Consider the following 17,439-nt stretch of genomic DNA (forward strand, 5'->3'; position numbering starts at 1 on the left):
ACACCGAAACAACATGGGATCAAACAAGGGATTTTGCACTTCATGTAATTTAGTTACTGTGGCTGCTTCATAGCTCTGGTGAGACACAGGTGTTTCAGTAAATGGAAAATGTGGGAAAGTCAAGGTAAAAGAAAGATAGTCACATAGAACATGTGTCACGCCCTGGCCTTAGTATTCTGTGTTTTCTTTATTATGTTGGTTAGGCCAGGGTGTGACATGGGTGATTTATGTGTCTTGTTTTGTCTAGGGGTTTTGTAGTCTATGGGGTTGTGTTCAGTTGAGTGTTCTAGGTAAGTCTATGGTTGCCTGGAGTGGTTCTCAATCAGAGGCAGGTGTTTATCGTTGTCTCTGATTGGGAACCATATTTAGGCAGCCATATTCTTTAGGTATTTTGTGGGTGATTGTTCCTGTCTCTGTGTTTTGCAACAGTTAGGACTGTTTCGGTTTTTCCCACGGTTTCTTATTTTGTATAGTGTTCACGGTTTCATCTTTCATCAAAGAGGTTTATAAATAACCGCGCTGCATTTTGGTCCTCCGATCCTTCCCAGGATGAAAACCGTTACAACATCATCTGTATTGACAAGGACAAAAGTTTGGTCAATGTAATGTGCTTCCAGAGGGATATGACGTCTTTTAAAGTGAATAAACGGAGAAAGAAAACTACGTCAGTATTTTTTAAACCTTCCTTTTTGGACTTGACGTGTCAATGTACGGCTCATAATACACCATCTGTAATCTTCTCCTGTCGGAGAAAGGCACGCAATACTTAGTGAACGCGCATTTTCAAATTCTACATATTGGAATTCGTAACATATCATGCGAATTGGAGGACATAACACATCATCATGCAAAATGGATGATGGATATCCACAAATGTATACATACATTCTTCTACTTATTTGGACAGTAGAGCTAAAATGTTTAATTTGGCTCTATACTCCACCATTTTGGATTTGTGATCAAATGTTTCCTATGAGGAGACAGTACATCTAGTCCCCATTTGAAGGTGTTATAAGTATTTGGACAAATGACTTATAGTGTATTAGAGTAGTGAAAAGTATTTGTAGTATTTGGTCGCATATTGCTAGCACGCGATGCCTACATCAAGCTTGAGACTCTACAAACTTGCTGTGTGCATTTGTAGTATGTTTTGGTTGTGTTTCAGATTATGTTGTGCCCAATGATAAATTATGTATTGTGTCATTTTGGAGTCACTTAGTGTAAATAAGAATAGAATATACCATTTTATGTAACACTTCTAAATGAATGGATACTCCCATGATTATGGATAATCCTGTATGAATTGTGAATAATGAGTGAGAAAGTTGCGGGTGGTCAAAGATCATACCCCTAAGACATGCTAACCTCCCCTGTTATTAGTAATGGTGAGAGGTTAGCATGTCTTGGGGGTATGATCTTTGACCACCTGTAACTTTCTCACTCATCATTCAGGATTATCTGTAATCGCATGATCAAATTGACAGGTGACTCCTGCTCGCTGGAAAAACTTTGGCTTTCTCGCCCGGGGAAGGCAGCTTGTAAAACGATTAAACTGTTAATAATTTAGTCTACCATGTTTCTAATTTTGAGAATAAAAATGTAATATTAGGATATCATTCCACAAATTGTACAGAGAGCATACATCACATTTCTATAGTTTCTGGATCATTTGGAACTTGCCAGAAGATGCCGTCGCTACCATCACGCTTGTTTACACTGAGCTGCACTGAGGTCGGAATGCAATCATGGTTACATTAAGACACCATGGAGCCAACGCGAGATATGGGTCGGAAAACCTACCTCAATGCAGGGATGGGATATGCCACTGTACTCAATGTTACCTTTATCCACACTGCTCCATCAAGAAGACTGAAATACTGCTAGTTTTCCCATAAAACTGCCCTTTTTGTCCTCATGATAGATACCAGTAGCCACAGCAGCCATAATGGAATGGCGAGTCGCGTTGAACAACAAAGGAGCTGATATGCTGACACTGCCATTCCAAAATGGCCACGGTGGCTACTGCTTGCTAGCATGAGGGCAAAAAGGGCCGTTTTCCAGGAAAACTAGCAGTATATAAATCTTCTCAATGGAGCAGTGTGGATAAAGGTCAAATTTGAGTTTTCCGACCCATATCTTGCTCCGGCACCAGATCTTAATGTAACCACGATTGCGTTCCAACCTCAGTGCAGCTCAGTGTAAACTAGCATAACGGTAGGGTCGGTATCTTCTACCGTTATGCTAGTGATGGACAATTGATTGGCAGGTGGAATGATGCCCAATGAGGTTGCAAACTAAAAGTGGGAGGCGGGATCAGGTCAGCCCAGTATTGTCCAATGAGGTTGCATGGCGGGCCCAAGTCTGCTCAGTGAACACCAAAGAGCACGTGCACATAACAGTTTTGTTTTTACTCTCTTTATGCACACGTTACAGGACTCGAGAACAATGATGTGATATACATGTCCAGGTAACTGCCAAAATAAAGGAAACGCCAACATAAAGTTGGGGGCTTTGGGTCACCACGAGCCACCAAAGCTGTCAGAACAGCTTCAATGCGCCTTGACATAGATTCTACTAGTGAGTTCTAGGGAGTTTTTCCTAGCCACCGTGCTTCTACACCTGCATTGCTTGCTGTTTGGGGTTTTAGGCTGGGTTTCTGTACAGCACTTTGAGATATCAGCTGATGTACGAAGGGCTATATAAATAAATTTGATTTGATTTGATTTGATTAGTGTCTGGAACTCTATTGGAGGGATGCGACACCATTCTTCCAAAAGAAATTCCATCATTTGGTGTTGGAAAATGCTGTCTCAGACGCTGTTCCAGAATCTCCCATGAGTGTTAAATTGGGTTGAGATCTGGTAACTGAGACACTCACCCTTTAAACCCCCTATGCTCCTTTGAGACCCCTCTTTCAAAGTCACTGAGATCTCTTCTTCTAGCCATGGTAGCCATAATAATGGGCAACTGGGCATTTTTATTGGGTCCTTGCTATCCAGAATCCTTGGGATTTCCCTACCCCATTGAAGTTTAAATGTAAAATGGTAAGGGTTATGGTTAGGGGTAGGATAAGGACATCCCAAGGATTCCAGATAGCGCTACCCTTTTTATATACATGACCCTAAGTGTAATAGTTGTTCAAATACTTTGTGAATTTCACCAGGTTCAGATATTAATATAGCATGTTGATTTATTACTATGCATGCCTGCATCCTGGGAATAGGGGTACGCATATTTACGTTTTGCCCTGCTGAAATCATTTTGATGCACTATGAGAGGTAGGCACGCTTTTTCTGTCGTCTTCAGAAAAGTTAGATTCCTTCATGCACAAAGTCATGACACACAGTGTTTTGTTCATTAATAATGTTGTATATTTAGAGTTTACTCATAAGAGTATGGTATTGTTGATGCAATTGTAATTGTACTTTTTAGGATGATATTAACATTCTGAACTCAACATGTGGTTACTAGCTAGCTAAGGTATTGTATGTGTGAACGATGGCTAGCTTCTCGACTGATCCCAGTCATTTGTATTGTGCGTCTGTTGTAGAAAAGAGGTGACGATTGGCAGAACATATTTGTGCTCTACAAATGTGAGAGAGAATTCTGATATTAAAACAACCTGATCTCCGAAGTCCATGTCTTTAGTCTCAATCGATCACACACACAACGCAGAGGTACAGCGGTGCAGTACAGCACCGGTTACATAAGCATGATGGGATGTTTGAATGGCTTAATTAACTCAGGAACCACGCCTGTGTGGAAGCACTTGCTTTCAATATACTTTGTATCCGTCATTTACTCAAGTGTTTCCTTTGTTTAGGCAGTTACATGTATGTGACGTGTACACGATTGTGCATAATTTTTGGAACCCTTTTTTGGCTCTTGAGCGCTACTTTCAAAACTTCTGGCTTAAAAGTAAACAAAGCCTTTGTAGCATCACTTTAATCTATCACTTTCTTACCCACTGCAGGCTGGACACATCCTATCTTCCTGTCGATGTTAACCCATTGAAGCACAAACTTGTCTGAGAGACGACATAGCACCGACACACACATGTGTGCTCTAAGCATGCTAGCCAGTCAGTACTCCCTATGTAGAGAAGAACATGTGCAATGATCAAACATACAGATGAGAATATAAAATATTATTAAGTGTTTGTGAGAGTTTTTGTTGTCTTACCCGGAGTAGCCTAGTATTGAAGTAATGTTTCTCTAGCTCACGGTAGTTATTTTGTCTCTAACAGAGACTGAACTTCAACCTCTATCTTGTGCAACTTACCAACTTCCCAGCCCAATGTCACTGTTTCGGGAGTGAATTTTTTATTAGAGTACTTGGGGCCTCATTTATAACTGTTGCGTCCATTTCACACTAAATATCTGCATGCAGCATTTCGTAAAAGACTGTGCACATACAAATATATTGAGATTTATATTTGGAGCACACCATACATAGGCATGTTTCCTGTTATAAATCAGCCCCGTCAAATCAAATTTAATTTGTCACATGTGCCGAATACAACGGGTGTAGACCTTACCGTGAAATGCGTACTTACAAGCCCTTAAACAACAATGCAGTTAAGAAAATAGAGTGAAGTGAATATCTACTAAATAAACGAAAGTAAAAAAATATTATAAAAAAAGTTATAACAATAATGAGGCTATATACAAGGTGTACCGGTACCGAGTCAATGCGTGGGGGTACAGGTTATTCGAGGTAATTTGTACATGTAGGTAGAGGTAAAGTGATTATGCATAGATAATAAACAGCGAGTAGAGTAGCAGCAGTGTAAAAACAAAGGGGGTTGGTGTCAATGTAAATAGTCCGGGTGGCCATTTGATTAATTGTTCAGCAGTCTTATGGCTTGAGGGTAGAAGCTGTGTTGAGGATCAGCGTGGCAGATGTGTTGTTGCCTACCCTTAACACCTGGGGGGTGGCCCATCAGGAAGTCCAGGATCCAGTTGCAGAGGGAGGTGTTTAGTCTGAGGGTCCTTAGCGTAGTGATGAGCTTTGTGGGCACTACGGTGTTGAACGCTGAGCTGTAGTCAATGAACAGCATTCTCACATAGGTGTTCCTTATTCCCAGGTGAATAAGGGTAGTGTGGAGTGCGATTGAGATTGCGTCGTCTGTGGATCTGTTGGGGCGGTAGGCGAATTGGAGTGGGTCTATGGTTTCCGGGATGATGGTGTTGATGTGAGCCATGACCAGCCTTTCAAAGCACTTCATGGCTACTGACGTGAGTGCTGTGGGGTGGTAGTCACTTAGGCAGGTTACCTTTGCTTTTTTGGGGCACAGGGACTATGGTGGTATGCTAGAAACGTGTAGGTATTACAGACTCGGTCAGGGAGAGGTTGAACATGTACGTGAAGACACTTGCCAGGTGGTCCGCACATGCTCTGAGTACACGTCCTGGTAATCCGTCTGGCCCTGCGGCCTTGTGAATGTTAACCTGTTTAAATGTCTTGCTCACATCGGCTAAGGAGAGTGTGATCACACAGTCGTCTGGAACAGCTGGTGCTCTCATGCATGCTTCCTTGTTGCTTACCTCGAAGCGAGCATAAAAGGCATTTATCCCGTCTGGTAGGCTCGCGTCACTGGGAAGCTCGAAGCTGGGTTTACCTTTGTAGTCCATAATAGTTTGCAAGCCCTGCCATATCAGACGAGGGTCAGAGCCGGTGTAGTAGGATTCAATCTTAGTCCTGTATTGACGCTTTGCCTGTTTGATGGTTTGTCTGAGGGCATAGCATCTGGATTAGTGTCCCGCTCCTTGAAAGCGGCAGCTCTTGCCTTTATGACGGTGCAGATGTTGCCTGTAATCCATGGCTTCTGGTTTTGATATGTACGTACGGTCACTGTGGTGATGACGTCATCAATGCACTTATTGATGAAGCCAGTGACTGAGGTGGTATACTCTTCAATGCCATTGGATGAATCCCGGCATTTTGAAACTGTGCGCGCGTGAACGAGTATTATAGCTTCACCTGAAAAATGCCCATCATTATGGTGACAATAACACCCCTATTTGTTGTATACTTTGGAAGTATTAGTATTAGAATTAGGCCGAGGCAGTTTCTAAAGGAAATAGCAATGGCGAACTTGATAAAATGTCTTTGGAGGTTTGATGGCAGAATGTTATACTTTTGTAGTGACATTTGCTGTAGGCCTTGGCTATCTGACAAACAAAATGTTTCAGAAGGACAAAATCTATTTCAAATTGCTGAGGACCTGTAAACAGATCGTTTGATCATTTGTTAGTGTCTAATGTTTTGTATTGACTTTTTCCTTGAACCTATACGCTGCACTGCCTGCGAATTCTGAAACACTGTCTACTTACAGTGCTGGCCATACACACTTCAATGCAAAAAAATACTGTCAATGCAAGAAAATACTGTCAGTTCACCTGTTAAATTATACAGTATGGTTATAAACCACCATCTCTATCTTATTCTTAGAGCAAAATACTTTAAATAATAGCCTATCTAATAGGCCCAATTAAATGAGAGATGCACATGGTATTTGTTTGTAGGATACTTTGGGGAAAAGGTGAGGCCAGAGAAGGTAAGGAATTTATTCTGCAAAGGTTATACAAATATTTACTTTGTTTAGAAATGAAATATTGTCTACTTGAAATTACACTATTACACTATTCAGACTTAGAGAAGTAGCCTATAATTGTCTGTTCTACTGTTATTAAACTGTGCTCCGGATCAGATGGCATAGAGCAAAATACTACAGTGGCGACCCGCCATTCAGGGCAGGTGGGGTGAGCCCTTATGCCCTTGGGGGAAACCCCGATACCACCTTGGAGGGCGGTCCAAATGATTAGCCAAGCAAGGGAAGTTTGCAACGTAAGCCCCTCAGCCCTCGTTTTTAGTCGAGTTTGCGAGTGTACAATTATGTTCACTCCGGGGCCTGAAACTCCCCATAATTCAATTTGCGATGATTGTACATCCGCGAAGAAAGGTCTGCCAAAACTTTAAAACAACATCAATGGAGAAGTCAACATACAAGTGTAAGTAAAAATGAATGCAAATTGTGGTACTAATGCACATGACGGCACAAATATATCTCGTAAAAAGTAAATATGTTTTTGTTTGGTTATCTTTTGGAAATTGTAGAAATAAAACATTTTCCTTCAGAAGTTCCAGCTAGGCAGGCTAACGTTAGTTAGCTAATTAATTTGCTAGCTATCATACAGTAGACATACAGTATATTAATAATTATATAGTTAACATAAGTAGATATGCAATCATAATTGACTGTAGAGCATATAAAGCACCCACAAGCTACCGGTGGCTGAAAACACAATCATCGCAGAATGAATGAGTGTCGAATTTCCGGGCAAGGGCGGTCCGTTTAAAAATCATTCCTTCTTCCCTCGCCCTGCAAGTGTATACTCGTCAGACGTCATCAGAAGTGTCCACTTAATTCGCCTGAGGTAGTGTATCTCATGATAAGCTGTGGACCACACTACTTACCAAGAGAGTTTTCCGCACTGAGCTAAAGGCTAGAGCTGCCACTTTCAAGGAGCAGGACTCTAACCCGGAAGCTTATAGGAAAACCCGCTATGCCCTCCGAAAAACTATCAATCAGGAAAAGCATCAATACAGGACTAAGATCGAATCGTACTACACCGGTACTGACGCTCATCGGATGTGGCAGGGCTTGCAAACCATTACAGGCTACAAAGGGAAGCACAGCCAAGAGCTGCCCAGTGAAACGAGCTAAACTACTTTCTACGCTCACTTTGAGGCAAATAACACTGACATATGCATGAGAGCACCAGCTGTTCCGGAAGACTGTGTGATCACGCTCTCCACAGCCGATGTGAGTAAGACCTTTAAACAGGTCAACATTCACAAGGCCGCAGGGCCAGACAGATTACCAGGACGTGCACTGCGAGCATGCGCTGACCTACTGGCAAGTGTCTTCACTGATATTTTCAACCTCTCCCTGTCTGAGTCTGTAATACCAACATGTTTTAAGCAGACCACCAAAGTCCCTGTGCCCAAGAACACTAAGGTAACCTGCCTAAACAACTACCGAACCGTAGCACTCATGGCTGTAGACATCAAATACTTTGAAAGGCTGGTCATGACTCACCTCAATACCATCATCCCAGAAACCCTAGACCCACTCCAATTTGCATACCACCCCAACAAATCCACAGATGATGCAATCTCTATTGCACTCCACACTGCCCTTTCCCACCTGGACAAAAGGAACACCTATGTGAGAATGCTATTCATTGACTACAGCTTAGAGTTCAACACCATAGTGCCCTCAAAGCTCATCAATAAGCTAAGGACCCTGGGACACCCCCATTCTCATCAACGGGGCTGCAGTGGAGCAGGTTGAGAGCTTCAAGTTTCTTGGTGTCCACATCACCAACAAACTAACATGGTCCAAGCACACCAAGACAGTTGTGAAGAGGGCACAACAAAACCTATTCCCCCTCAGAAGACTGAAAAGATTTTGCATGGGTCCTCAGATCCTCAAAAGGTTCTACAGCTGCACCATCGAGAGCATCCTAACTGGTTGCACCACTGCCTGGTACGGCAACTGCTCAGCTTCCGACCGCAAGGCACTACAGAGGGTAGTGCGAACGGCCCAGTACATCACTGGGGCCAAGCTTCCTGACATCCAGGGCCTCTATACCAGGCAGTGTCAGAGGAAGGCCCTAAAAATGGTCAAAGACTCCAGCCACCCTAGTCATAGACTGTTCTCTCTGCTACTGCACGGCAAGTGGTACCGGAGCACCAAGTCTAGGTCCAAGAGGCTTCTAAACAGCTTTTACCCCCAAGCCATAAGACTCCTGAACATCTAGTCATATGGCTATTTGCAGTGCCCCCTCACCCCCTCTATACACCAGTGCTACTCTCTGTTGTCATCTATGCATAGTCACTTTAATAACTCTACCTACATGTACATACTACCTCAACTAACCGGTGCCTCCAAACATTGACTCTGTAATCGTACCCCCCTGTATATAGTGTCACTATTGTTATTTTACTGCTGCTCTTTAATTACTTGTTACTTTTATGTCTTATTCTTATCCATATTTTTTGAAACTGCATGGTTGGTTAGGGGCTCATAAGTAAGCATTTCACTGAAATACCTTTGTATTCGGAGAATGTGACTGATACAATTTGATCTGATAATACAGCCTAGGAAATAGATGCCTGTTTCTAATTATTTTAGAATGCAAACGAATCATCGTCACCCATCGCGCCACAAAAGCTGCGACCCTTGTAACAGTAGACTTTACGTCCGTCCGCTCGCCCCGACTTGGGCGCGAACCAGGGACGCTCTGCACCACTACTTCAAGGTCTCAGAGCAAGTGACGTCACAGGTTGAAACGCCACTAGCGCGCACCACTGCTAACTAGCTAGCCATTTCACATCGGCTACACAAAGATAAACTAAATTGATGTTCTCTCTTTTCTCTAACGGCAAACGATTGCATCTTGTTATTAACCTTATTTATTTGTTATGAACAAACCTGTCCATCTTATCCCCATTTACACAAAATAATAGGTATAATGTAGTGAACATTATGCCATAATCCAGTCCATGTATTGGCACTGTGGGATTCCAGTCTCATGTTTTACAGTAGCCAGACGGTAGGAGTGATATGCCATGTAAATTATGTAATGCCAGCATATCTCGGAGTAAAGGGCTTGTACGAACGCCCCGGCCACAGTTCTTATAAACATACGCAACCTGAACAACTGTGGCTGTTACACTAGGTTGCTTGCAATTGTAACGGGTGTGAAATAGCTAGCTAGTTAGCGGTGGTGGGCGCTAAATAGCGTTTCAACCGGTGACGTCACTTGCTCTGAGACCTTGAAGTAGTGGTTTACCTTGAAGTAGTGGTTTACATTACTTGTGAGAGAGAAGTAAGCAAAGCATTTAAGCAACGGTAATTGTTTCAAAACGTTGATATGGCATTGTCTTGGAGACCTACCTAATATGTGTTGTGTTGATCGCTAGAAACTTTCATTTGTTTCCTCTTGGCCCTGCAAACTTTCAGGGCCCATCCAGTAAAGTGTGAGAAACGGAGGAAAGAAATGTGTGTCAAAATAAAAGTCTCAGAATAATTAAATACATTACTGCAACTTGTGAAGGCCTTAAAACAAAATCCTAACACCAGAAGTAGTAACCTCGGCAGCCAAAAGCAGTGAAAAAATAACGTTTTTATTCAACCTTTTTTTCAATCATTTTTCAAATAGCCGGATTTCCCTTCCCATTCCAGATACAACATACTTTTCTTGTGAAATAGAGGAACATCTCTTCCGGGTTGATTGTGTTGCTGTTTTCTGTTATTCGTCATCAGCTCCAGGTTATCTCGTAGCTTTATGGTGGGATTTAATGTCTGTTGTACTTTTGGATATCTCACTACCTAACACTCCGACTCGATATTGAATATCAGTAAAAGTAGGCGACGCTTTGTAAAGTCAATAATACCTACTGCTAACAAGACAGCTAGTTATGTTAGGTAGGTAGCTAGCTAGGTTGCCAGGTAGAAGACACCGACCCTACGGTTAAGCTTGTTTACACTGAGCTCGGAAAGCCATCGTGGTAACATTAAGACACAATTGAGCCAGCGCAAGATATGGGTTCGGAAAACGTACCTCAATGCAAGGATATGATATGCAACTGTACTCCAAAGGGTACCTTTATCCACACTGCTCCACGGAGAAGATTGAAATACTATTAGTGTTCCTATGTTGTTCAACACAACATGCCATTTCATAATGGCTACTGGTAAGCTAGCATGATGACGAAAAGGGCTTCATTCTGGGAAAAAAGGAGAAGTATTTAGATCTTCTCGATGGAGCAGTGTGAAATTCGTAACATTGAGTACATTGCATATGCCGTCCCAGTATTGAGGTACGTTTTCCAACTCGTATCTCTCGCCAGCTCCAAAGGTGTCTTAATGATGATTGCGTCCCGACCTCAGTGCAGCTCAATCAGTGTAAACAAGCGAAATGGTAGGGTCGGTATCTTCCGGAAAGCTAGCTAGGAAGCTATCAACCAGTTGTTGACGTACTGCTAGCAAGCCAGTCAGCCAATGTCGGTCAGCTATCAAGTAGCTAGATTTTTTATACAAGAGGTCATGTAAAACACGCGTTTGTCACTTAGTTAGCTAATTCACAGTTAGCTAGTTCGTTGGCAAGTAAGCCTAGCAATGTTGTTAGCCTAACTAGCCAACTAGAATAATGCTTATAACAGCTAGTTAGCTAGGTCGTCATGTACTAGTTAGCTAACTCAATTGAAATGAATATGTGAAATATCTGCCATTTCATTTCAGGTCTTGAGTCACTGACTCCCTATACATCAGAGGAGTAGCCTTGCACTAACTGTCAGCTGCTCGGGGTTCCCTGTGTCCCCTCCTTAAGCGTTGGAATGGGCAGTCATTTCCGCAGCTACATCTGGGACCCGGTCCTCATCTTGTCCCAGATTGTGTTGATGCAATGCATCTACTACAGCTTTCTGGGTCTGTGGCTGGCTGGAGTGGATAGTCTCGTACAAACCAACAGATCACTGGACCAGATCTTCAGTTATGAGGTGTGTCCTCGTGAAATGTGTCCTAGATGATTTTCTATTTATTCTTTTGAGTTGACAGTGGACTGATTCATAACATGGCTCTATGCTTGCAGGTTCTTGGTTTTGCAACAATGCAGGGCAGACTCTCAATGATGGCATTCATCTTGAACTCGCTTACCTGGTAAGTGAATGGGCCTAAAAGTTGATTTATTGCTTGATATGGCTCCGTACATCTGATGCAAATGGGGGCCTCCGAAGGACTGCGGAGGCCAAATCAAAGTCTGCATTGCGACCATGCGAGGGCTCCATATAGCACCACATTGACATGATTAGGTGAGGGTGGTATGTCGTGCATAAACACAAACTCCTTTCCTTGACAGTAGCTCTGCTCCTCAAAGTGCAAGAAGTATGAATGCCCTAACTTCTGCAGAGGCTATGTTGTCCAACCACTCTGGGTAAAAGTGCGATTTGGTGATGAAATTTCACTTCCTTATGTTATAAAATGCATTTTACCAAGATAAATATGATTATAATGTTCTGAGTTGTTCAGCGGAGTCCTTCTCTAACATATCATTAACATTATATCCAAAAAGTCAGATTTCGTAAGCTAATACATTGGAGCTCTTGAGAGAGCGGTGCGCTTTCTCACAGGGACTTTTTGATGATTTTACATGTTGTGGTCATCTGCAAAGTTGTTTCCGTTGGTCGCAAAAAGCTAAATTAGCATGACGTGCTGAATTAAATGTAAAAGGCTTTGAAAATAAAGAACTTGCGGTATGCTCAGTGCTTCGTTGACATTTCAGAGATTTTGTGATAAATCTCCTTAAAAGAACAGGAATTTCACATGAATATGAAAACGTCTACTAAAATATAAAAATACTACATATCTCGTCTCAAAATAGATGTCTATTTTACCTTTGAATTGTTTACATCCTCCGGATTTGAGAAGAAACATGAATTCAACGGTGAGCCTGTTGCATAGCGTCCAGCCTAGGTGACGCAATGCTATTTTCCAGATTTTTGACTACTTATTTGTCTAGTCTCAATTGATTTAGTCACCCTAATGTTGGCCATCCTACAAGGGTAAAAACTCCAATAACTTTTTATGATAGAGACATGAGGTTTGGACCATTTTGTTTTCTTAGAGGAGTATCTACACAATTAACATTTATTTTGGGCTCCCTGGCCTAAATCTGAGTGCTACATGTTCACTCAACACTTCACTGGTATGAAGAAGTCTAGTCATGTACCACTGATAAAAGGCTGGCATATTATGAGGTCAATAATCCATTATGCTCTATAATAGACTACAATCTTAAAGAGATACTTTATCTACTTCCCCAGAGTCAGATGAAGTCGTCGATACCATTTGTATGTCTCTAAATGCAGTTTGAAGGAAGTTGCTAACTAGCGCTTGACCAATTGCAAACTAGTGTTAGCACAATGACTGGAAGCATTCTACTACATACTATAGACTTCCAGTCATTGCTAGATAGAGCAAATGCTAACTTCCTTCACACTGGACACAGAGACATACAAATGGTATCCATGAGTTCATCTGACTCGGGAAGTAGATAAAGGGCCTCATTGTCAAAATCCCAATGTATCCCTTTAATGTTTGATAATTTGACTTAACTATGAGCTATGAATAAAACGTTTTTTAATTATTTTTTTTACATTTACACATGCACTTCAATTGAAAGATCAACCTGTTTTGAGTCATGTTGTCCTTCATCGTGCATCTGTCTCCCTGTTTCGTCAGTGCCCTGGGCCTGTGGTTCTTCATCCGCCGAGGGAAGCAATGTCTGGACTTCACCGTCACTGTGCACTTCTTCCACATGATAGGCTGTTGGATTTACAACGCCCACTTCCCGGCGGCCCTGTCCTGGTGGCTGGTCAACGTGGCCTGCATGGCTCTGATGGCCGTGATTGGAGAGTACCTGTGCATGCGGACGGAGCTCAGGGCCATCCCAGTCAACAGTGGACCTAAGTCTAACCTCTGACCTGACCCAACTCTGTGACACTGACTTACCCCCTGTGAATTGTTCACCTACAGTTATCTGTACAGTATGATGTGGGGTATGACATTTGTGCCCAAAGACTTGGTGGGACTGGGAAGTGAGCTGCAGTAACACAGTAGTTGTATCTAGAGACAGAGATGCTCAGAGTTGGAAGATTGCACACCTCTCAATGGATTCAAGGACTTGGAGATAAACTGAATTGGTTCTGGTTGCTGTATTAATTTTTACACATGTACTACACATCTAAGAGTGAATGCTAACTTCTTCCTTGAACCACAGACTATGATACCACTTTCTTTGAGACTGTTTGAAGCAGAGTTTAGTTACAAAGTGTTACAAAGATCTGAATAGTTTCATAATTGTATTAAATTATGATATCACATGATGAATATAGAGAAATGGTTGTCATGGACATGCTTTTCGGTTATGTCCTATAAAGTTGAGAGAGAAAAAAGTGCAGCTTTAGTTGAGCCAGTTGAATGATAAATATTGAACATGGTACAATAACAAACTAGTCATACATGTAAAGAACGGATCACCAAATATGGAGTTCAATTTTATTCCTCATTAAAGTATGTGAGCTTGAGAGATGAACGGAATCAGCAAAGCTTAACCATACAATCAACGTTAGGAAGTTAACGTGACAAGAAAGCACATGAAAGTAGGCCTACTGAGCCATGTAATGGGAGCAGAAATTAAGAATTTAAATACAGTACTTAATACAGGCTTTTTGTAAATAATGTACTCTGTAGTTGGTGTCTCTGAAAGACCACATACATATTGAATTCTTACATCCTGTAGTGTTTCAGGAGCAGCAAGTATCTGATAATCATTCCTCGCTCAGCACGATGCTATTGGTTTTAAAGTGTTGCGTGTATATGATGGGATGCTGTGGAGAGCAGATGGTCCCTCTGGAGATGGTCTGTCAGCCACCAGCTGTGTTATGACAGGATGCTGTCACTGTGTGTCTGACTGCTCGCTGGTGCCATGGCTAGTCTATGGTAAGTTTAAATGTAAACCTACTTTAGTAAGCATCATGCTCAGTGTTAATGGTTGTCTGCTGATTTTCAACACACTTTCTCTTTCCTTCTCATAGTCTGAAAATTATTTTTACAAAAAAATAACCTGACCTTTCACATTTTTGAATCTTAATTCGGAACTTCTGTTTAATTTGAATTGCAGTGGAAATCAGGACTATGCAGTGTAATGTTTCCACACCAACTTTCTCCTCTAGCTTTGGTGCTAAGGGGTTTTATATCACCAAGTTGTTGAACTCTTAGTAAGTTTGATCGTTTGAAGTCTCGAAGGGAAACTCTGCCGCTTTTCAACCTCATTAATGTTCTCCAGTACCATTGTCTACATATGTGAAAGCGATCTGTGGTTAAAACGATTAGAAAAAAGGTAATAAAAAATGCTTCTCTCTGACATCACATGGTAGGATTAAAAGTAACCAAGAGGGAGGGTATTGTCTTGCACCCCACTTCACCTCGAATGTCAAAGTTTAAAAATCACTGTTTAAAAAAACCTGTTTTAACCTTTGATGATGTCATCAAAAAGACACAGTATTCACAGATGTAGATACTGGATTGGTGCTGGAGATAATTAATATGAGGTTGAAAAGTGGTGGAGTTGCCCTTTAAGACCAAATCCTTTGTTTTTGTTTTATTGTCACAGCAAAGAGTGCTTCTCTTCACATCACAGATTTTCCTGGGATGGTTTTTCTCAGATTTTAAACCACAACTTGTTTTAAAAAATATACATTTTAAGCCATTTATGTAATAAAGCTAATGAAACTATAATTGCCTGCAGTATTGTAAATGCGTTTGTTGAAAGTTCGCTCTTGTTGTGGATTTAATCTATTCAAATCAAATCAAATTTGATTTGTCACATGTGCCGAATACAACAGGTGTAGGTAGACATTACCGTGAAATGCTTACTTACAAGCCCTTAACCAACAATGCAGTTTTAAGAAATATAAGAGTAAAGGAAATATTTACTAAATAAACTAAAGTTTAAAAAAATTAACAGTAACAATAAAATAACAATAATGAGGCTATATACAGGGGGCACCGGTACCGAGTCAATGTGGGGGGGTACAGATTAGTCGAGGACATTAATATGTACAGCATCAGTCAAAAGTTTGGACACACCTACTCATTCAAGGGTTTTTCTTTATTTGTATAATAGTGAAGACATCAAAACTTTTAAATAACACATATGGAATCATGTAGTAACTGAAAAAGTGTTAAACAAATCAAAATATATTTTATATTTGAGATTCTTCAAAAGTAGCCACCCTTTGCCTTGATGACAGCTTTGCACACTCTTGGCATTCTCTCAACCAGCTTCATAAGGCCTTCCTTTGACACCGCCTGGTAAAGAGGTCCTGGATGGCAGGAAGCTTGGCCCCAGTGATGTACTGGGCCGTACGCACTACCTGTAGAGCCTTGTGGTCGGAGGCCGAGCAGTGGCCATACCAGGCTGTGATGCAACCAGGATGCTCTCGATGGTGCAGCTGTAGAACTTTTTGAGGATCTGAGGACCCATTAGACCAGTAGACGATAAGCACCAAGGAAAGTCATGGATCATCTAATTTTCTTATACTTTGAAAAATGTCTCTGTAAGTAAGTGCAATTCAATAGTTTATACTTCTTCCATCACTGGAACCAATGTTAAGATTATTTATACTTTTCATCAATAACATAGATCTGAATATTCAGTCGTTACTCGTCATCCGATTTCTATTCACCAGCACATTACATCAAATCAAATCAAATCAAATTTATTTGTCACATACACATGGTTAGCAGATGTTAATGCGAGTGTAGCGAAATGCTTGTGCTTCTAGTTCCGACAATGCAGTAATAACGAACAAGTAATCTAACTAACAATTCCAAAAAAACCTACTGTCTTATACACAGTGTAAGGGGATAAAGAATATGTACATAAGGATATATGAATGAGTGATGGTACAGAGCAGCATAGGCAAGATACAGTAGATGATATCGAGTACAGTATATACATATGAGATGAGTATGTAAACCAAGTGGCATAGTTAAAGTGGCTAGTGATACATGTATTACATAAGGATGCAGTCGATGATATAGAGTACAGTATCTACGTATGCATATGAGATGAATAATGTAGGGTAAGTAACATTATATAAGGTAGCATTGTTTAAAGTGGCTAGTGATATATTTACATCATTTCCCATCAATTCCCATGATTAATGTGGCTGGAGTAGAGTCAGTGGCATTGACAGTGTGTTGGCAGCCACTCAATGTTAGTGGTGGCTGTTTAACAGTCTGATGGCCTTGAGATAGAAGCTGTTTTTCAGTCTCTCGGTCCCAGCTTTGATGCACCTGTACTGACCTCGCCTTCTGGATGACAGCGGGGTGAACAGGCAGTGGCTCGGGTGGTTGATGTCCTTGATGATCTTTATGGCCTTCCTGTAGCATCGGGTGGTGTAGGTGTCCTGGAGGGCAGATAGTTTGCCCCCGGTGATGCGTTGTGCAGACCTCACTACCCTCTGGAGAGCCTTACGGTTGAGGGCGGTGCAGTTGCCATACCAGGCGGTGATACAGCCCGCCAGGATGCTCTCGATTGTGCATCTGTAGAAGTTTGTGAGTGCTTTTGGTGACAAGCCGAATTTCTTCAGCCTCCTGAGGTTGAAGAGGCGCTGCTGCGCCTTCTTCACGATGCTGTCTGTGTGAGTGGACCAATTCAGTTTGTCTGTGATGTGTATGCCGAGGAACTTAAAACTTGCTACCCTCTCCACTACTGTTCCATCGATGTGGATGGGGGGGTGTTCCCTCTGCTGTTTCCTGAAGTCCACAATCATCATGACAGTACAGGAAGAAGATATATA

At 41.7% G+C, this 17,439-nt stretch overlaps 2 protein-coding genes across 6 annotated transcripts in view; one reads left to right on the forward strand and one right to left on the reverse strand.

Annotated features, from left to right (window-relative positions):
• The window catches only part of LOC109894173 (acyl-coenzyme A thioesterase 1-like), a 14,541-nt gene extending 4,447 nt beyond the window's left edge, over positions 1-10,094 (reverse strand). The window contains exons 1-2 of one of the 4 annotated variants that reach the window (XM_020487456.2): positions 9,968-10,094; positions 3,965-4,092 (exon numbers count right to left, since the gene is read on the reverse strand). In XM_020487456.2, coding sequence (XP_020343045.1) covers positions 3,965-4,073 — 109 coding nt within the window. In that variant the 5' untranslated portion in view covers positions 4,074-4,092; positions 9,968-10,094. Of the gene's footprint in view, positions 1-3,964; positions 4,093-4,182; positions 4,435-9,967 lie in introns of those variants that run through there. The other 3 variants (XM_031824021.1, XM_031824012.1, XM_020487465.2) reach the window with 3 other exon arrangements.
• A 154-nt stretch (positions 10,095-10,248) lies between these two features.
• Positions 10,249-15,370, forward strand: LOC109894155 (protein SYS1 homolog). Of its 2 annotated transcripts, none has more exons than XM_020487412.2 (4): positions 10,249-10,361; positions 11,315-11,571; positions 11,664-11,731; positions 13,313-15,370. In XM_020487412.2, the coding sequence occupies exons 2-4, from the start codon at positions 11,410-11,412 to the stop codon at positions 13,551-13,553; spliced, it is 471 nt and encodes a 156-aa protein (XP_020343001.1). In that variant the 5' UTR covers positions 10,249-10,361; positions 11,315-11,409; the 3' UTR covers positions 13,554-15,370. The 2 variants fall into 2 exon arrangements, with proteins under 2 accessions (XP_020343001.1, XP_020342990.1); XM_020487401.2 differs by having other exon boundaries at positions 10,308-10,437.
• The last annotated feature ends 2,069 nt before the right edge of the window (positions 15,371-17,439 follow it).

This window comes from Oncorhynchus kisutch, linkage group LG1, assembly GCF_002021735.2.
Source record: "Oncorhynchus kisutch isolate 150728-3 linkage group LG1, Okis_V2, whole genome shotgun sequence".
NCBI lineage: Eukaryota > Metazoa > Chordata > Actinopteri > Salmoniformes > Salmonidae > Oncorhynchus > Oncorhynchus kisutch.